Raw genomic sequence first — 21645 nt, forward strand, 5'->3', positions numbered from 1 at the left:
CCTTCGTACAACCAGAAACACACCAATCCCCGACCTAAGTACTATTACATAAAGTTAACAATACTTAAATGCTGATACAAAGTCAATAAACCTTATGTCACATGATAAAGGAGAAAGGAAATAAAATGCTTTCTTAATACAAGTGTATGCATGCACAAATGTGTTTTTAACAAAAGGAGGAAATACTCATGACAATTACAGTCTTCATTTCTGCAGCTGGTCACGTGGTCGTAGCTGGTATTGATAATTGCCTTCTACAGCTACCCATTCTGTATTCCCTTTGCCTTCAGTAAGCACCTCAGCAGGTCATGTTTTTTTTTTCCTGGTGGAGTGACCCAAACCTTCATTCCTGAAGGGTCTGGGTCATTTGTAGTCCTGCCTGGATTGGACTGTTGTAGTTTCTCATTGATCTTAATCACAGGGCATGGTAATACTAAGAGATGCCTTAATGGATCTCCTGTATACCATGTGTACTCTTCCTTACCTCCGTTGTGGAGTAGTAGACTGATTTCATCTTGATAGTCTGGGTCAGTCACCCCAGCCAACATTGTAACTCTCTTCTTGGCCTGTTGACTTAAAGGTAGAGGAGCCCAAAGTGTCAAGTGGCGATCTTAACTTCCAGTTTAATGGAATTATTGTGTCTCCTGGTGGCAGCGTTCCTCCCTCTGGAACTAAGACCTCTAGGCCAGCAGAACGCAATGTCATGGGAATAGGAAGCAAAAATTTTAGGCCGGGCGCGGTGGCTCACGCTTGTAATCCCAGCACTTTGGGAGGCCGAGGCGGGCGGATCACGAGGTCAGGAGATCGAGACCACGGTGAAACCCCGTCTCTACTAAAAATACAAAAAATTAGCCGGGCCTGGTGGCGGGCGCCTGTAGTCCCAGCTACTCGGAGAGGCTGAGGCAGGAGAATGGCGTGAACCCGGCAGGCGGAGCTTGCAGTGAGCCGAGATTGCGCCACTGCACTCCAGCCGGGGCGACAGAGCGAGACTCCGTCTCAAAAAAAAAAAAAAAAAAAAAAAAAAAAAGGAAGCAAAAATTTTGCTAGTGGATCTCAGTCTTTTAAAAACTAAATTAAAAAAACGAAACTAAATTTAGCACAGCGTCTGACACAAAGCAAGCTCTCAGTAAATAGCAGTGGCTGCTGTTATTCCATTCTTCCAGGTCTTTCCTTTAACAAATCTGTTCACTTACAATGCTACATTTTACCATTATGGCAGGCCCTGTGGGTGTTACTACTTAGATTTTACATCTTAAAGACTGAAGTGCAGAAGTTTCATGGCAGACCCCTGCCAACCAGCTGGAAAATTCCCAACCCAACGTCCAGAGCACATCTCTGACTCCCAGTCCTCAGGCCTTTCCAGTTCACCAGACCACCTCAGCCATTAGAAGGGTGTCAGCTGGATTTGTGTGCCCAACAGGGTGTGTAGGTTTTATGTAAAAAAGAAGCACATAAGGAGGAAATCATGAGTGTTCAGGATCCCTTTCCAATCCCTTAAAGAGGCTGCTTTTGCAGTAGTGACATACTACCCAGTGGGCTTAGCCATGCAGTTTTTCCTGCAGGGTTAGAGTGGATCACTTCCTTCACTTGATCACCATTTGAAGTAGTAGGGGTTTGAGTTCAGAGGCCATGTACAAAAATGATTTTAAAAATACCTGGAGCCTCATTTAGCACATGCAAGACTGAGACTCAGCCAAGGGGGCTATCTAGAGAAGGACGGACCCCCCTCCCTCTGTGCTATTTATTCTGAGTTCATACAAAAATTAGCCAGGCATTGTGGTGCATGCCTATAATCCTAGCTACTTAGGAGGCTGAGGCAGGAGAATTGCTTGAACCTGGGAGACAGAGGTTGCAGTGAGCTGAGATCGTGCCACTGTATTCCAGCCTGGGCAACAGAGTGAGACTCGGTCTCAAAAAAAAAGAAAAAATAAGTACATGGGTTCTAAGTGTGTAAATAATGAGGTCATAGAAGTCTTCATGTGTTGAAGTGAGTCTTTGTTGAATGAGCTGAATGAATATGTTGTTACAATTTCTAGTACCTTTTTAAAAAATTTTTATATTTTTCCTTAATAATAGAGATGGGGTCTCACTATGTTACCTGGGTAGTCTCGAACTCCTGGACTCAAGCAGTCCTCCCACCTCGACCTCCCAAAGTGCTTGGATTACAGGCGTGAACCACTGCACTTGGCCTTTAGAGACATGGTTTTGCCATGCTGGTCAGGCTGGTCTCAAACTCCTGGCCTCAAGTGATTTGCCCACCTCAGCCTCCCAAAGTGCTGGGATTACAGGCATGAGCCACCGTGCTCAGCCTGCAACTGCCTTTCTAGCCTTTCTTGTTCTCTTGTTTCTTCTCTCCTCCCCACATTTCATGGTCCAGAGAGAAAAATAGAGATGGTTGCATATTTCAGAGCAATCTTTATTCCCAAGCATTTTAACAGCCACTAGAAGCCCCCTATGTTTGCCACTCTGAGTGGGGGGCGGGGGGGGCACTTCATGGAGTCAGGTAAGATACTTACTGCCCTCTGGCACCACCTGGTCTGCCTCTAGTTAGACAGAATGTTGGAGGCTGCTAGAAACTTTGACTGCTAGCTCCATGAACTGTGGCTTGAGAGCAGTAACATAGGTCAGGAAAAATTCCTTCCCTAGGAAGCTTGTCCATTTAAATCACAGTATTCTGCGATTCCAGCCCATCAGGTGGAACTGACTGGAGGAGCACCTACTTTTGGATTTTTTCCCAGTTCTCTAATTAATGGCTTCTTACCTGTAAGCTTAGATTAGCTGCTGTTTATAAGGCTTTCCCAAGGTCTGGCAGGAACCTGCCAGTGCCCCAGAACTGTCAGGTTTGTATTGCTTGCCAGGGCTCTGCGAAGATTCCAAAGCACATCTTTCAAAATACTAAATATTTGTGTTGTATTATATCCATATCCCTATCCATTACAGAAAAAACAGGAAAGTATAAAGAAAGCCCTCACCACCCAGGAGTAACTGTCACTGTTTACACTCTCAGTACGCTTTTTTCTGGTTGTAATTATACATGCCACCACCACTACCCTGCATACACACATTTTTCACAGTTGATTTCCCTAGGCTATTGATAACCCCCTTTCCCCTCGATACTTAACACTAGAGCATGAGCATTTTTCCACATCATATTTAAAACATTCTCAGAACATGGTTTTTATTGTTTCCATGGCTTCATTTAGGGACCTGCCATGATGTTCCTAACTGGTCTCCATTTAAGCTGATTGCAGTTTCCTTGATTAATATCTTTGTGAGTATATTTTAATTTAAATTCTTTATTCTTTATTTAAAATGAATACCTAGACATAAAATTATCCGATCAAAGAATATAGAGATACATAAGAGGGTCTCACTCACTACTGCCGACCTGTGCTCCATGTCTTCCCGCTGCTCTGCCGCCCAGCTCCTCCACCGATCACAATGGAAGAAGAGATTGCCATACTCATCATTGACAGTGGCTCCAGTATGTGCAAAGCTTGTTTTGCTGGGGACGATGCCCCTGGAACCATGTTTCCCTCCACTGTCGGGTGCCCCCAACACCAGGGCATGATGGTGGGGATGGGCCAGAGGGACTTCTACCTGGGCGACAAGGCCCAGAGCAAGCACAGCATCCTGACGCTGAAGTACCCCTTCGAGCACAAGATCATCACCAACTGGGAAGACATGGAGAAGATCTGGCACCACACCCTACAACAAGCTGCATGTGTTCCTGGAGGAGCACCTGGTGCTGCTGACTGAGGGCCCCGTGAACCCCAAGGCCGACAGAGAAAAGATGGCTCAGATCATGTTTGAGACCTTCAATACCCTGGACATGTACGGCAGTCCAGGCCATACTTCTATGCCTGTGGGCGCACCGCTGGCATTGTCATGGATTCTGGAGACAGAGTCACACACACGGTGCCCATCTACGAGGGCTATGCCCTCCCCATGCCATCCTGGATCTGGACCTGGCTGGCCAGGACCTGACCGCCTCATGAAGATTCTCACAGAGTACGACTACAGCTTCCCTACCATGGCCAAGCGGGAGATCGTGTGTGACATCAAGGAGAAGCAGTGCTACGTTGCCCTGGACTTTGAGCAGGAGATGGCCACCGCCACGTCATCCTCCTCCCTGGAGAAAAGCTACAAATTACCTGACAGCCAGGTGATCACCATTGGCAACATGCAGTTCCAGTGTTTGGAGGCGTTGTTCCAGCCCTTCTTCCTGGGTGTGGAATTTTGCAGCATCCATGAGACCACCTTCAGCTCCATCATAAGGTGTGATGTGGACATCCACAAGGACCTGTATGCCAACACGGTGCTGGCCAGTGGCACCACCATGTACCCAAGTATCTCCAACAGGATGCAGAAAGAAATCACTGCCCTGGTGCCAGCACAAGGAAGATCAAGATCATCGTGCTCCCGGAGCGCAAGTACTCTGTGTGGATTGGCAGCTCCATCCTGGCCTCATTGTCCACCTTCCAGCAGATGTGGATTAGCAAGCAGGAGTATGACAAGTTGGGCCCCTCCATGTCCACCGCAAATGATTCTAAATGAACTACAAGCAGATGTGTAGCATTTGCTGCATAGGGTAATTCAGATGTGTAAATTTGCCCCTGACAAATGTATACACCTCATGCCAGCCTCACAAAACTGGAATAAGCTTTTGGAAAGAATTTTGTCCTTGAAGCTTGTGTCTAATATCAGCAGTGGATTGTAGACCTTGTTGCTGATTTTGACCTTGTATTCAAGTTAACTGTTCTCTTGGTATTTGTTTAATACTCTGTACATATCTTTAATTTCAACCCTTAAGTACATGTGGTTTGGTCACTTCATGGCTGAGGTGAACAACATGCTTGTGGAAGACAAGTCTATGGCTTGGTGGGTCTGTGTGGCCGGCAGTCTCCCACTGGTGCAGGGTATTAATGTATCAGGGCTGAGTATTCTGGGATTTCTCTAGAGGCTGGCAAGGGCTCCTGAACCAGTTGTCATTTCTGTCTTGCCTGTAGGACCCAGTTTCCTTTCTTAGCTGATGTTTTCCTGCCAGAACACCATGGGCTGTTACTTGCCTTGAGTTGGAAGCGGTTTGCATTTATACCTGTAAATTTATTCATGCTTTTCATTTATGTAAGGTTTTTTTGGTATGCAATTCTTGAGTCTTTAAGAGATGACAACAAATTTTGTTTTTTTTACTGTTATGTGAGAACATTAGGCCTAGCAGCACATCATTGTGTAAGAAAAAATAAAAGTGCTGCCATTTAAAAAATATATATATAAGACTTTTGAAGGACTATGTATTTTTGTGTCTGTCTATATCTGTATATATTACAGAGATAATATAGAATTACTCTCCAGAAAGCATGCAGTCATTTATGTGCTTTCTAGCTCATGCATTCTCCATGAAGGCAGAAACTGGCTATTAGGGTTGGGGGCAGTCCTAGAGATTACAGTGGTTTGTGGTCCTCCTGCAGGTACAGTGCATAAACAGATACACAGTACATCTATAGTACTAAAATTTTATGCAGGGGCTATATTGACAAAAAGGTTGAGAAGCACTGTTCTAGCTGTATGTGACTCCATACATCTGTCTCCACCCTGGAAGCTTTTAAATCTTAGCTTTGGGATTTTGGTTTTGGGTTCAAGAATAATATTTTTCTGATGTAAAACTTCTTGGTTCATTATACAAAGTTGAAGAAACTGAGAAAGATATGAATAAAATTTATCTGGAGGTTACCAATATTAATATTTTAAAACATTAATACTTAATATTTTAATCTATGTTTTTAGGTTTGTGTTCTGCCCTTCTTACATAATTGTCATTGTAAGATTATCATTGTTCATCTGAGCCAAGGACCACCCTGAAATATCCCTTGTGTTATGGTCTCATGCAGGGGTTTCCCATGCCTGCAAGTGTGTTTGTGATCCCACATGTATCAGGTGCCTGGCTGCTTTGGGACTTGCAGTAATTGTCTCTTGTTTGTTTCAGGTGTGATCCCCTGGGCCCGTTTGCTGTCGGGGGAGAAGACTTAGACCCTTTTGGGTGAGTACTGCTGGGGAGGTGGCAGCAACACAACTTGCTCTTGTGGCTTTTCAGCCCCAGCTCATCTTCTAATTTTAGAGTTTTCGGTCAGTCTCTTCCTTTGGGGTGGAGGAGGCAGTTGTTGCTGAGCGGCTAAGAAAGCACTGCCACATACGCTGCCTCTCCACACCTAGAGCAGTGCAAGAGAGCGCTGAGTGTTGGCAGGGAGGTGAACAAGCCTAGCAGGCAGCTCTTCTGCCATTTCCCAGTCCCCCTGCCCACCCTAGTTTATCATATGTATAGTGAAGAGCACATGGTGGGCCTTAGGGCAGCTCAGGGCTATTCAGAGGTTGCCCCACTTGATAAAGAGAGTCTCTGAGCCCCATTAGACTCTGGATGGTTCTTATGCATCCAACAAAGTTACTACAGCCTCTGCTATCCACTGTCTTCTCTGAATGATTCCAACTAGATTTTAACCTCTGCTGTAAAGTGACCCCAACTTCAGCATCTCATTTGTAGACAGTGGGGATATCACTTAAATCTGCAGTGCAGCTTAAGCAGTGACCTCAAAATTTGGGGAACCGTCAGCTCATTCATCCTAGTTTAAGCACATGAGGCCAGGTCAGTGGAACTCCATGAGGGACAGATGCTGTCAGGAGCCAGACTTAGGCAATCTACAGGCAATCAGAAATTGCCCTGAGGCCCTTAAGGGAAAGAGAAAAAAAACCAACATCACGAAGTACCTCAATGCTATTATTAGTCCTTAAACCTAAAGTAGCACCCTGCAGAACCTTGTGAGTGCATTGTAGTTGACCTTGGCAAGTTCTGGCTCTTGGTCTTGATCAAGTTGGCCCTCTTGAGTATATGATATGGCAGGGATCTCAATTTTGAGGAGCCCTGCAGAACCAAAAGCACTGTGCAGAAGAACCAACCCCTGCAGAGCCAGAAGTACTCAGCTGTGAGGTATGCTGTTCATATAGGCTTTGTGTTGTTGCCCTTGCCCACTTTCTGCTGGCTCTCAGGCAGCCATCTACGTGTCTGCTTGGGCCATCCAGAGTAGACATCCCAGCCATTTCTTGGTCCATTGTCACCTCCCTCGCCTTTTCTCCAGGGACAGTCCTTGCCACACCTGCTTACCTAACTTTTCTTCTTGCCTCAGGCATCGGAGAGGTGGCATGATTGTGGATCCCCTGAGATCTGGCTTCCCAAGAGCACTTATTGACCCTTCCTCAGGCCTCCCGAACCGACTTCCTCCAGGCGCTGTGCCCCCAGGAGCTCGCTTTGACCCCTTTGGACCCATTGGGACCAGCCCACCCGGGTATGTAGTCACTCAGGTATGCTGAGAAGTAGGACCTGATGGCAGCTTGGCTCAGTGTGGCAGCAATGAAGGTTTCTAGCCCCAGGCACAGAGCTGCCGCTGCCTTCACCTATTGCTGCCAGGAGAGTGGAGCCTCCTCCAGGGCCCTGCCTGATTTCTCCCTGGAGCCTTCTAGGAGCTCCCTATCCCTCAGTGCCTCTCTTTCCCCAGCTCCACTCTGGGGAGGACTCAAAGTAGGAGGAACGAACCATTCTTGAAAGTTAAGTATGTGTCAGAAACTCAGTGGATCCTTTCTTCAGCAGTCTTGGGTAGATAGTGGTATCTACATTTTATAGATGCAGAAAATAGGCCCTGAAAGATTAGGTAACTTATACCAAGTGGGGGAGTCAGGATTCAAACCCAGGTTGTCTGGCTCTTGAGTGCATGTTTTTAAATTCCTCATACCACCACATCATTTTGAAGGGCAGGCTCCCTCAGTGCAGGGTCATGTCTGTCCATATTCCCCTGGTCTCTCCATCACTCCAACTCATCAGCCCCTCTTTCCATTCCAGACCTAGCCCAGACCATCTCCCCCCGCCGGGCTACGATGACATGTACCTGTGAAGGCCTCAAGAATGTAACATCCCAGGCTTCCCTCCACTCTCCTGGAGCTGCCACCGCTGTCCCCATCAGCAACCATGTTCTTGTAGGCTGGGGGCAAGGGATTCTGCTCATGTGTTTGCAGACTGGCTGGGATAGCCTCCCCACCCCTTATCAGAGCCAAGACACCTGCTGCAGCTCTCCACCTAGCTGCAGATAGCTCCCAAAGAGAAATCAGTGTGTCTCTTTCACCACCAGCTCCTCCCCTTTCACCACCAGCTCCTCTCCACTTCCCAAGGGAGACTCCGGCAACCTCCAGCAACATATATCCTCGACCAGATGCAGTGCTATAAGAACAGAACGCATTTCGGATGTTATTATTAAGAACCAAATGTCAATACAGACTTCATGTTGCCGGTTTCCTACTTTTCTTTTTACATTAATGAATAGCTGCTTCCATTTATGAGACTTTAGAGTTTGAGTTTCTGTAGGGCTGAATGACTCTTTTTCCTGCCTAGGGCCCATTCTTGCTTCTCAGGCACCTTCCGTTCATTAATTGCCATTGCTCCTGACATCACTAAGATGGGTCCCCATCTGGCTGCATGAATGGAAATGAGTGACTGGAAATCTCATAGGCCACAAGAATGATTTTCACAAGGGCAGGGACATTGTGGAAAGACTGCATCATTCTGATGAGGCAAAATCCTCCAGCTATTCCTGTCTGGGCCAGTGTTGTAGGTCCATCTATGCATGGGCAGCAGTAGTCAAAAAGCCAGGGAAAAAAACAGAGCAGACCTGAAGGCTAATCTTATTTTTGCCACTAACTTAGTGAATGACCCTAAGCAAGTCCCTTCTCTTAGGGCCTTGTGCCAAGCCTATGAAATTGGAGGTGGCTTTCCTGCTCTAAAGCATTTTGATGTCTCATTCTGTTTGGTAACCCCTATAAACTGGGGCAGAGGAAAAGAATGACGGTTCAAGGCCATACTTCCCTTGAACCTTGTATGGTTCTTGCCTAACTCTGTGGTTTTTGGACCCCATGGGGCCCAGACAAAGCACAGGAGCATGGGCTACATCTGAGTGTGGTGTTGAACTTCGGGAGGAACAGGGAGCCCTGTACCTTGTGTCCTGGCCCACTTGACCTTTGGTGTTCTCCGGATCCTTTTCAGCCCGAGGCCTGACAGACGCGGGCAGTGATGAGCCCTGTTCTGGAGTGGAAAGAGCACGATAGAGCACCAGGCTAAGAGGCACGAGATCAAGGCGGTAGTCACTTCCATTCTGCAGCTAGCATTTCAACCATATGTGGGTCCTTTCATTTCTCAGCTACCTGGATTCCTTCCCCTAAATTAGGACCTATTATTTACTTGTAGGTAAGCAAGCTACCATAGCTCTTCTGAGTATCTGCCAGGCTGTTTTCTATAGCCTCAGATTGCCTATCTGCTTAGCCTGAGAACAGGTAGATGAAAACTGAACTGATGCCTAGGCCCAGGGTCAGTCTCAGATGGAAGCTGGGCCTGGGTGGGGAGGCTAGCATGCATGGCTCCCTGGGTATTTCTGTCAGTCCCCATGGCAAGCAGTGATTTAGTAAAAGACCCCAGAGTCAGGGAAGCCAACCACCTTGAAACCTTTAGAACATCTCTGCTTTGGAGAAAGACCCAGAGATCAGGCAGAGGTGCAGATTCAATCATTACTCATAACCTTCTTTGAGAGCTGGCAAATGGGAGGAGTGTTAGTCTTTGTTTTGGAATTGGACCATACTTGCAACCAAAAGGACTTAGAGCAGTTTGCTCATAAAGACATCCGTTATTATAAAAGGAAGTATTTAAAGGATGATAGAGACCATCAGACAGAAGCAGGGAAGGTAGGTAACTTTTAGGACCTTGATGTGAGGAAAAGATAAAATTTAAACAATAAATTTGCCACTTAGATTTTCTAGTAGCAAAGGCCGAAAAGATAGTTGTATACAAAATTCTGTTTTCTGAGAACAAAATTGTGATTCACCTGCAGAATCGGCCATTTTTTTTGTGAGTTTCCTTGCATCAAGGACACTGAGAACACAGTCATTGTCTTAGGTGTTCTATGGGAGGAAGTGAATAGAGCCTTTAGGAACTTCCTGGTCAAGCTGATGGTGCTTATTTTGGTCTGGGCCACTTCCCTCTTTCCAGTCATGAGTAATCATCAAGCAGCAAGTTGGAATGTTTCAGGTGTATATTTTGTAGAACCCAAAAGATTGGAGCCTTAACAATAAACATCAGCACTAAGTGACCTGTTCCTCCTTTTTTAAATAACAGCTTTATTGAGATATAATTACATACCCGTTTAAAGTATACAATTCAGTGGGTTTAGTATATTCACAGTGTTGCACATCCACCACCATTTCTAATTCCTGAACATTTTCACCACCTCAAAAAGAAACCACACACCCATTGGCATGACTCCCCCCATTCCCTTGCTCCCAGCCCCAGGCAGCCACTAATATCTGTCTCTAAAGATTTTTTTTTTTTTTTCTGGACAGTTCTCATAAATGGAATCAGTATTATGGCCTTTTGTGTCTGGCTTCTTTCATTTCATGTGATGTTTTTAAGATTCATTCACACTGTAGCATGTATCCATGGTATGGATATATCACATTTTGCTTATCCTTTTATCAGTTGATGGACAGTTGGGTTGTTTCTACAAAAAGGCTATTATGAATAATGCAGCCAAGAACATTTGTATACCAGTTTTTGAGTTTTCAGTTGTTTGAGTTTCAGATGTTTTCAGTTCATTTGGGTATATACCAAGGAGTGGAACTGCTGGTTCACATGGTAGCTCTATATTCTGCTTTGTGAGGAATTGCCAGACTGTTTTCCACAGAAGCTGTACCATTTTACATTTCCACTGGTAATTTATGAGGGTTCCAGTTTCCCCACATCCTCACCAACACTTGTTATTTTTCATGCTTATGGCCATCCTAGTTAGTGTGAAGTAGCATCTCATTGTGGTCTTCTCTTCCATTTTTTAAAAAAGAATTTTGACCTACACCAAGCAAGGCAGAGACCAGAGTCAGTCCCCCTTGGGGAGCAGTCTGTGGTTTTGATAATCACCACCTTGGGATGAACATGGCTGGTGAGCTGCAGAGGAGTTGATTTGATTTTTGGGGATGGTTCTAGGCTGGATGTGATACAGGGCAGTTTCTATCTCTAGAGAAAGTTCTCATGGCCTTTTCAGGTCTAATGAGATTCACATCATCACTTTGGTTTGGTTTGAAATTTCTTTGTTTATCCAGTGAACTACGAGTAGAGTAAAGATCTAGTTCTAAATTGTCTTTTGGTGGTGAAGTGCCATAGACCATTTCGGACCATTTCTATGATGTACCAGCAGCCCCCACGTCACACCTCCTCTTCCTTGGCTTGTCTCTTCCCCAATTCTTAGAGTTAGCAGTGTTTCTTACTGCATTCATCTCCTCAGTCATAAGCGTCTGTCAACCTCCATTGTGAAGTCATGAGTCTCTTGAGACTGAAACTCCAAGAATGTATTGTGCTTACAGTGGAGATGGTGTTCCTGTGCTGGATGGTCAGTAGTTGTTGACATGCAGTTAGAAAGTAGGTAGCAAGTTCCACGCAGCCTCACTCTTTGGAACCTAGTTTCTCCTATGGCCTCCCTTTCTACGGTTGTTAATAACATTCTATTAATGATCCATGCCTCTCTTCATAGGAGGAATATTAGAATCTGTGGAGCAGTTAGTATTCTTTGTCACCTAAATTTGTCTACTTCTGTACATTTTCAATAAGGTACCACCAGGGCAAGGGAAGATTCCCCACATGTATGTCCCCAGCTGTTTCTGTCATAAAACTTGCCTGTGTATAAACCACTGTTGACTTTTTGCACCAAAGGAGATATTCAAGGACAGACATCCAAGTCCCCAGCCCTTTATTGCCCTTGGGACACCACAAGCCACAGATACAGGCAGCTGCTGTGTGGCTCTGGAGTTCCCAATCCCCAGATTGTAGCAATGATCGAGTGATCCTGCTGCTCTCTGGACCTTAACCTTTTTGGTTACAAAAGGTAAATTTCTGTTTACTGCAGCTGAACCCCAGGACTAATGCGTCACTGCATTAACCCCAGGACACATGCACCAAGTCACTGCAGCTGTGCTTGGCCTTGAATCTGTCCTGGAGGGTGGGTCAAAAGGCACGGGTGGCAGGTAGGATGGTAGGCAGTGAGGGGTGGCAAGGCCTAGCTGACTGAGGACAGACCCAGCAACAATGACAGGAGGTTTGAACACCACACAAGTGGCAGTGCCCATGGGAGGTGCAAAGTGGAAGGCCCAGCCCCTGCTTAGAGGAACATGAGGCTGATGGTGCAGTGCAATAGAGGACACTGGATGGCCATTTGAACAGCTGCGTTCCAGATGAGCCACCTAAGGTGAGTGTTGTGAGAGTCACAGTGGGTTTAGAGGAACAAGGTAGTGAGAGGATACTGCTGACGCATTAGTGCTGGGGTTCAGCTCCAGTAAACAGAAATTTACCTTTTGTAACCAAAAAGGTTAAGGTCCAGAGAGCAGCAGGATCACATGATCATTGCTACAATCTGGGGATTAGGAACTCCAGAGCCACACAGCAGCTGCCTGTATCTGCACCAAAAAGTGGATGTCCTTCACACCGCCATCTGGACACCACTCAGCTAGCTCATCCAAGTTCAAGGCTCAATTGAATGCATCTGGTTGTTGGAATCTACATGGCCTCTCAAATGGTACTGGCATGGAATATTGGGGAAATGTCTTTATTCCCTCTTCCCGCCTTTCCTGGAAGGTGCACTGGGACAGAGGTCTAGTGAGCCAATCTTCTGTGTTGTCTACGCCATGGACCATGATATAAATGGGTACCACAGCCTTGCATGCCTGAGCCTAACCATCTCCTGAGATGCTTGCTCTAAGTACACATTAGTACATGCTGGGCCCTAATCTAGATCTCAAGGGAACGGCCTTCAGATCCATTTTTTACAAGTTCCTTTTGTGATTCATATGATCATGCAAGTTTGAGATCTGAGAAGGGAGGGGAAGACCTACATCCTTATTACTCAGACCACCAGCAACAGCAGCATCACCTGGAAACCTGTTACAAATGCAGAATCTCAAGCCCCACCTCAGACATTGAATGAGAATCTGCATTTTAACAAGTTCTCCATGAGATTTGTGTACACTAAAAGTGTGAGAAGCTCACGTGTACTATGTCTTTTTCTTTACATGAATATTGAGTACAAAGAATTGAGCCAGTCAGTCCTCTTGGTTACTGGCACATTATGATTAATGCATGCAAGGACTCTGAAGTTTTCGTTGATTGTACCCCCAGTATCCACTCCATTCCTTTGCCCCCATGGGTCACTTAGATGTGTTTCATGTATCTTTAAAAATGCAGCACTTTTATAGCATACATTATATCTTTAAATCATAACCATAATGAGGTGTTATCCCCATTTCCTATACCAGAAAAGGAAGGATTGGAAAGGTCCAGTAATTTGCTCAGGGTCAAGCAGGAGTCTCAGACTCAGTCAAGCGTGGTTACTCACAGCCCTCCCTTTGTCAGTGTGTGGCCTTCCTCATCCACAAAATGAGCATCACCTCTACCTGCAGGATTCTTGTAAGATCCAACCAAATAATGTGTCTTATTAACAGAGAGTTGGGGCTCGGTGGGTGCTTGCTGCAATTTTTACTGAAGTCATATCGGTAGGTAAGGGTGGGACTCAAGGACAAGAGAGGAACCTTGGAATATCCCCCAGTGCAGGAAAGAAGCATTTATCAGGTGCACACAGTGTGCTAGGCTTCTCCTCATCACATGTAGTACCCCTGACAACCCCAAGGTAAACACAGCTGGTGGCATTAGTTGAGATGCTGCACCTACCCCCTGGGGTGGCAGAATCGTGATTGGAACCCAGGTCAGTGCTCTTTTCAGTAGAACTGCTGTACCCAGACCTCACATCCTCTCTAGGTGAAGTGCATGGGTCCCTGGGCAAAACCCATTCCAGAAGCTGGGAAACCACGTCAGGACTTGTGTGAGAAAGGAGTGATGCTTCATAATCTCCAGGATGGTCTTAAGGCTCCTCAGTCAGTCCTATTTGCACAGCGTGCCTCATGCTCCTGAGTACTTCCACCTGCAGCCACAGTGCCCAGAGCTCCTGGTTAGGAGGAGCATCTGAAACCACCTGCACAACCTCCATTCCACAGAGGAAGAAACAGGCTCAAGAAGCCCGTATGTGATGGGGAGCTCCTAACAGGCTTCCCTGGGCCACAGGAATGGGCTCGGGCTGTCTGCTGGACTCTGTCACCTGGCGCCATGTGCTCACCTCGGCCTTCTGAGTTTAGTAGGATGGCAGCTACTCTTCCCTACTGACAGGTGAAAAAGCTGGTCCACAGCTGTTGACTGACTTTCCCAAGGCCACACAGACCACAAATCCTGACTCCAAGTCCAGGGCATTTCCAGTAAGCACTGTCCAAATCAGTCATAGAGGTCCCTGGTGACAAAAATATGAGGGACCCCTTCTTTCCCCCTCCCAGTTCCCGCAGCTAGGCTGAATGTTAAGAGGAAGGTGCCATACAGGTTCAGCACCCTGGTCAGCGCCCAGCCTCCCTAAAGCCGCTGGAGGAGGCCTTTGGAGCCAGGTCACGTCAGTGTCTGCTGCTTCCTCACCCAGGATGGCCCACTCTTGGGGACAGACAGGCATCCTGAGAGGAAGGGGCCTGGACCTAGGTGTCTTGCCACCCAATACAGAGCCCTGCCCTCTCCCTCTCCTTCAGAAGGAAGCATGGGAGCAATTCCATCCTCTAGGTTTCTTGGTTCCCAGGACAGAAATTTGAGTGAGAAGCATATGAAGAGAGGGATGGCCCAGGGGCCCTTGGCCATGGTGGCCTTGGACAAGTTTGGCTTTACCCATCTGTAAAATGTAGATAAGGATGGACCCACCTCCCCAAGATCCTGCCTATCTGTGAGAGTCCATGACTAAGTGGGCCATGGGCTGGACTGAGTTCAGTGCTCCCCCAACCCACCCTCCTCTCCCCCACAGAGCTTCCCAATTTACATGTAAACCTTGGGCATCAAAGTGACAGCTGATAGCCCAGGTTCGCCCACAAATGTGCTCTGACTGGAGTGCATGTTATTAAATTTGATAAGATGCATGATGGCAGCTATTAAATTTGAGTTTTGACTCTGTTCTTTACCAGTGGTGTGACCTTCGGCAAGTCACTTAACGTGGCTGCGCCAAAGCATCCTCATATGTAAAATGGAGGTCGTGATAGGACCCCTCTGTAGGATTGTTGTGAGCTTTAAATGATCTAGTCCATGTAAAGACATAGATGAGGGCTTGGCACAGAGAGAACACTATTGTTTAAAAATAGGGTGACTTAATGTGTGCAATAAGTAACTGGTTCATTGCAGTGTACAAACCTGAAGTGTTTTCTTTTTATTCAGCTGACCTCTGTCAAATACTCCTTTCTTATCTCAACATCTTGGGCCCAGCCAATAACTAACTGGGCACTTTGATTTTCAAACTCAGTCCAGCCCAGCTTAAACTTTCCACCTCCCAAACTTCCAAGAGGTGGTCTCTGGCATCTTCTGAGCTCTTGCTCCTCCAATGTGGTGGGTGAGGGGGAGGAAGGGAGAAAAGTAAAGTCTTTTCACTGGCCGTGATGATGAGGATGGTGAGAGGAGATTTTGGTTTCTGTTTATTTGGTTTTTTAGGAAACAGAGTCTCTGTTGCCCAGGCTAGAGTGCAGTGGCATGGTCAAAGCTCACTGCAGCCTCAAACTCCTGGCCTCAAGTGATCCTCAAGATGGAGTCTTGCTATGTTGCCCAGGCTGGTCTTGAACTCCTGGCCTTATGTGATCCTTCCACCTCAGCCTCTGGAGTAGCTGAGATTACAGGCACAAGCCACTATGCCCAGCTACAGGTGGCCTTATTCTAATTCAGACTAGGTTTTTGGGTTTGGTTTGGTTTGGTTTGATGCTGGGGTTTTCAGTAGACTACATGCATAATTTGGGAGTGGTGGTGAGTGCTTTGTCCTGAACCCTCAGAGAGGAGTGGTGATCTCTGTCCAATCTAAGAGGCTCACAGCCCATCTCTTTGGCATAGTGTACTGGGCTGCAGTCACTTGTGTCACCCACAGCTCAGCCTCCTCTCACCTCCTTGCATCAGTGCTTGGAGCCCCAGGAACACTGGGGTCCTTCCCCTACCTAGAAGGGCTTTGGGACACTGGGAGGGGAGATAGGACTGTCCCTCCTCCTCCCTGATCCCCAATACCACCATCCCTTCAAGTCAGCATGGGCTGTTCCCACGAGGGGCTTCCCACTTCAGGAATTCTCTGGTCAGAAATAGACCTCATCTCCATGTTCACAAACTCTTCTGAGCTCCAGAAGATACATTTCAAGCCCTCTCAAGAATACCCTCCTTACATTTTTCATCTGTTCAGTGCTGTATCTCCAAAACCTAGCACAGAGTGCTCAAATCTTTGTTGAAAGAATGAATAAAGGGTGCTTGGATGGGTAACACTCGGGTGGTCCGCAGGCCCTGCAGCTCAGCCCTGCAGCTGGGAGGCAGGCATCAGTCCCCTTCTTAAGTGATTTATTAAGTCCTGGGCAGGGGGAAGGGTGTGGAGGTCTGGTCCCAGCAAGTGGCATCTCATCGGACACTCCCTTGTCCTCAACCACCATTCTCAGGCAGCAGGATAATCCCTTTCAGCATTCTTTTACCCACACAAAGGTCCAGCAGTCCAGCTGCTCTTGAAAAATCAGGAGTTCTGGTAACCCTGAGCCCATCCACCACAGGGCAACAGCCAGCCAGAGTTGAAGCAGACCTCCCCTTTAATCCTGCCGCTGTCCACAGCCACCTGCTTAGTTTGTTAATGTCACCTGCCAAGCCCTGCAGGCATTTGCACTTGGGTCCCTGCTTTAATCTGATGAGAAAGGGTGGGGACTCTCAGGAGGAGAGTCAGCAGTAGTAACAACTCTCTTGTGGGTGCCTAACCCCCATGAGTGACTTCAGTAAAATGAAATGCAGACATGAAAAGGAATCAAAAATAGAGGAATAGGGAGAGATTGGAGGAAGGGAAGAAAGATGAGATGGGAGAGAAATGGCTTTGCTGAATGCCCTTGGCCCTAAGTCAGTACTGGCCCAGACACTGGGCCACCCGGGAAGAGGTTGGCATGGAAGCCGCCTTCTTCCTCTGCCTTCCCTGCTCCCCTGGGGCCAGCTTTCCTTCCACTTGCTAACCTCCCCCTCGGCCCAGGAGAGCAGCAGCCGCCACCTTGACCTTGGTGGCTCAGAGTCCAAGTAGGGACAGGTTGTTGAGATGAAGTACCTGGAGCTTGAGGTCATGTCCTCTGGCTGCAGTGGGATCCCTGAGAGAAGGGCTGGGGGTACTGGAGTCCACAGTCCCATGGACGGGCCTCCCCAGCGCCAGTGTCACCCCTAAAGTGCATGACATCAGAAGATTCTTCTTGCCACACACATCTGCAAGCGATTATAATGGCCGACAGTCACCTCTCTCCATGTGCTATACACTGTCTCTCAGAACTGATTCTTCATAATGGCCCTGTGATTTCAGTACTGTGGTTGTCCCCAGTCTATAGATGATGAAACACTGAGGCATGCCCTTCAGTATGCCTCATCTCCACACTCCAGCCCAGAATGCAGACCTCCCTCCCACCCCCTGCCACCCCCCTCCCCACCACCACCAATCCCCCTACCCACCACCACCAACCCCCCTACCCCCACCACCACCACAGTACACGCCAGGCTGTGTAGGCCTCTGAGCCTCTGCTCATGCTGTTCCTCTGCCCTGAGTGCCTTTCCTTCTCTCCACTCTCTCTTCACACTGGATACTGCCTCATTGTTTAAAATTCCCATTAGACACACCTTTCTTTCCTGGAAGAAGGGTGACCCTTTCTGACCCCAGTTCAATCAGATCTCTCCTCCACACACACAGCCCACTGCGCATGCCCATCACAGCAGCAATCACACTGTCCTGTTTCCCCAGACAGCCTGTGACCAACTCAAGGGCAGGGTCTGTGTGTACCCTACAGCGCCTAGCTCAGGGAGGAATGCAGATTGTGTGTGAATGAATGAATGAACGAACACGAATAGCTGACATCAAGCAATTGTGGGGTGCCGGGCGCCGTGCTAAGTGCTTTACAGGTATCATGTTATTTTCTGCTCACCACAGCCTTATGGGGAAGGCACTGTTATTAGCATTACCCTTTTACAGATGAGGAAACAGGCTAAGAGGCATTAAACAACAATCAAGCATCCAGGCAGTCAGACTCTCATCTGACTTACAGTCTCATTTGACGGACCATCCTCAGTGGACCTCCTCTATAAGGGACCCTGCCTCTGACAAGCTCTCTGAGATTTGAGTAGGGAGAAAGCTCAGAATCACTTGGCCCTCTGGGAGGAGGAAGATGGTCATCCTTGCAACCCTCTGCACCATTTAGGTGTCCTGGTTCTGTCCATCTGCTCATGGAACAGCTTGATCTAGAAGAGAAATAATGTGGCGAAGAGGGTTTTTGGGCCAAAGACAAGAAGATACCACAGGGCCAGGGTTGTTACTGTCTTTAGCCAGGATCTGGCCATTGGGACATTGGCTCCCCTCAAAGCGGGGGGGCGGGGGGGGTTGGAAGCTTGGGGAGTCTCTTGGCTAAATCCTACCCATCTTCACTATGCTCTATCCCTAAGATATCCAACACCTGACCAGTAGATGCTAACATACCTCCACTGACAAGAAGCTCCTTACCACTCTAGCCCAGATCTCAGCAAGTTTCTCTTTCTCTAGCTGAAATGTACCTCCTGGGGAACATTCTCCAGGAGAGACCAGCAGGCCCAGATGGAGGGCCTCCCTGACTTTGAGTGCCTCCTGATAGAACCTGACACAGAACCCCACCTCCTGTGGCTTCTTAATAATGCCTCCCTTCCTGCCTACTCCTGCCCCTTCAAAGCTCTCCAGACACAGAGTACCAAGCTCTCAACTTTGGAAAGCCCTCTGCTTGTGTTCTCTGATCCCCCAGCTTTCAGAGAAGGCAGAATGGGAAGGTTTCGGATTTTCCTCTGGTAGACCAGAGAGATGGAGTAATTTGCCCAAAGGCCCACAGAGAGAAGGGGTGACCAACAGGACCTAGCTCTCCTGGTTTCCAGCCCAGGATCACACAGTCCCCTCCAGAAATGCCAGGACAGAAACCCTTCTGGACATCTCTCCCCGTCCTGCTAAGGGCGGGGGAAGCAGGAAGAATACAGAGAAACCAGCCTCGTCTGGGGAGGAGAAACTTGATTGTTGCTGTGAGGTTGGCATTCTGGGAACTGCAAGGCCTATGGCTGGTGAAGAAACAGAAAATGTCAATCATCCAGAGAATGTCCTGGCTTGAAGCTGCTTTACAAGATAAGTGTCCTTGGCCTCTGGGCTAGGTCAGACAAGAGAAAGCTGTGTGTGTGTGTGTGTGTGTGTGTGTGTATGTGCATATCTGTGTGTGTGTGTGTGTGTACGTGCATGTGCATGTGTGTGCTCATGCACATATGCACATGTGTATGTATAGACAGGTCCATTCGGTGAGGACATTTTAAAGAGAATCCCAGGGAAATTAATGCTTATTCTCAAGGAAGGGAGCAAAAATGGTGGAATCTCAGGCAGCTGGCATTTTGGGCTGGGAGATGCCTGAGGTAAGTGAGTAGATGTGATCATGGATACTGGGGTTCCAAAGGGCCAGGCCTGGGCACTCAAGGTCCTTGGATGGGAAGAATCCGGTTGGTTTATCTCACAGGCCCCTAAACACCCAGCAAATGTCTCCCAGGTTTAGCTGGAACCTGGGTATGTCCCAACAAGGTTGGGGGAGAAGGGTCTTCTGAGGGAGACCCCTCTAACCCTTCCACATAAAGCCCTACCAAGGCCCAGGGAGAGGAAGGCAAATGGATTCCCAAGTTCCCAGCTGCAGGACCCAGTGACAAAATCAGCGCCTTTGAGGCATGTGATCCTTTGCACAACTGATCCTCACTGCTAGAGAGGGCTCCAGGCGTCTGGGAAGGAACCATGGGCCTCCTGGGTCCTGCATATGGCTCTGCAGCACTGGCAGGTGTAAGAAGCTTTTGTTACATTTATTCATCCATTCATTCAACAATGAGCACCTACTATGTGCCAAACATGTTTCTAACTCTGGGAGTACAGCAAGAACCAGTTAGACCAAAATTCCGGCTTTCATGGAGCTTGCAATCCAGTAGGGGAGGTCGTGGGTGGGAAAGACAAGTACAAGGCTCAGCCTGCTGGGTCATAATTAGTGATCAGAGAAAAATAAGGCAGCGAAGGAGAAAAGGGAATGAGGTGGGGTGGGGTACAAATGTAATATGGTGTTCAGCAAAGGCTTCACCGAGGAGGAGATATTTGAATAAAGCCCCTAAGGAGGTGAGGCAGCGGGCCTTGCAGATATTGAGGGGAAGCACTTTCCAGGCAGAGGAAACAGCACATCTGAAGTCCCTGGGATGCGAGCGTGCCCAGTAAGGTTGAGGAATGGTCAAGAGGCAAGTGTGGCTGGGGTCAGTGAGCAAGGGGGTAAGGGGTGACAGATGAGGTCAGAGAAGCACAGGGTCCCAATTGCTTAGGGCCTTGTAAGCCACTGTGAGGGATGAACCCTGGTTTGGGGGTACCTGAAGCTTATGCAGTCCAGTGGGGCATCCTCAAGATAGATAAACCAATTCAGGGTCTTGGAAGGGGCTTGTGCTAGTGAGAGGCCCGGACACTTAAGCTTTGCCAGTCTTGCTATATATCTGCCACTGGTTGTGGTGAGAATTTTGGCTTTTGCCTGGAGAGGGAGCCATAGGAGAGTTTTGAGCAGAGGAGTGGCCTGACCTGACCACCCTCTGGCCTTCCTCTGGCTGCTGAGTGGTGGATGAACCTGGTGGTGGGGCGGGTAGGAGGGGAGGAGAAGGGGGTAAGAGAGAAAGCCAGAACACCAGTGAGCAACCCTGGACTGGCAGTCACAGCTGAGGGTGGACAGCAATCCGATTCTGAAAGTGGAGCTGACAAGATGCACTGATCTGGGATGTGAGGTGTGATAGAAGAAAGGCAGAAGGGTTGACCACAGCGTTTGAGGCCTAATCCAGCTATCCCCAGTTGAGGTGGGGAAGGAGAGCATCATCATTCCTGGACCTCATACTATGCAGTTCTCCATTTTATCTGTAATCTGCACCACCACCCTGAGGCAGAGCTTTCATTAATCCCACTTCACAGAGAAATCCTGACTCAGAGAGGTGGAGTAACTTGCCCAAGGTCACACAGCCAGTAAGTGGCAGAGCCTGGATTCCAACTTTAGTCTTACCAACTCCAAAATCGGTATCTGTTCTGATGCACCAGGAAAAGCAAGGTTTGGGGCCCTAGGAGCAAGTTAGGTGGGAGAGGCAGTTCCTGGAGGAGAGGCACATTCCAGTAACCACAGAGGCCCCTGGGATGCCTGCAAAAAAGTTCTCAGCATCCTACTCCGTGTTCCTAATTACCTCCTTCTTAAACCTGTTTCTGATCCATCAGCTGGCAGATCTCAGCTGTAATCATGGGGAAATGTTTTTGTCATCTCTTAAGTTTTCTTAATGCACTGACAAGGTAATAACTGCCTCAGTCCATTATACACATTTTCTAAAGGAGTTTCAACATTAGAATGCAAAGCAGGCTTCTCTGGCTTAGAAAAACCTGAGATTCCTGGGATTTAATCATCAAACAGATTTAGCCC

At 47.7% G+C, this 21645-nt stretch overlaps 1 protein-coding gene and 1 pseudogene across 2 annotated transcripts in view; both read left to right on the forward strand.

Annotated features, from left to right (window-relative positions):
• The window catches only part of PSMF1 (proteasome inhibitor subunit 1), a 49206-nt gene extending 38750 nt beyond the window's left edge, over nucleotides 1–10456 (forward strand). The window contains exons 6-8 of one of the 2 annotated variants that reach the window (XM_055265302.2): nucleotides 5987–6040; nucleotides 7179–7337; nucleotides 7889–10456. In XM_055265302.2, the coding sequence (XP_055121277.2) occupies nucleotides 5987–6040; nucleotides 7179–7337; nucleotides 7889–7940 (265 nt within the window). In that variant the 3' untranslated portion in view covers nucleotides 7941–10456. The remainder of the gene's footprint in view (nucleotides 1–5986; nucleotides 6041–7178; nucleotides 7338–7888) is intronic. The other variant, XM_055265303.2, reaches the window with a different exon arrangement.
• LOC129474227 (actin, cytoplasmic 2-like) lies at nucleotides 3279–5977 on the forward strand (annotated as a pseudogene).
• Nucleotides 10457–21645: the final 11189 nt, after the last annotated feature.

The sequence above is a fragment of the Symphalangus syndactylus genome, chromosome 24 (assembly GCF_028878055.3).
Source record: "Symphalangus syndactylus isolate Jambi chromosome 24, NHGRI_mSymSyn1-v2.1_pri, whole genome shotgun sequence".
Lineage (NCBI taxonomy): Eukaryota > Metazoa > Chordata > Mammalia > Primates > Hylobatidae > Symphalangus > Symphalangus syndactylus.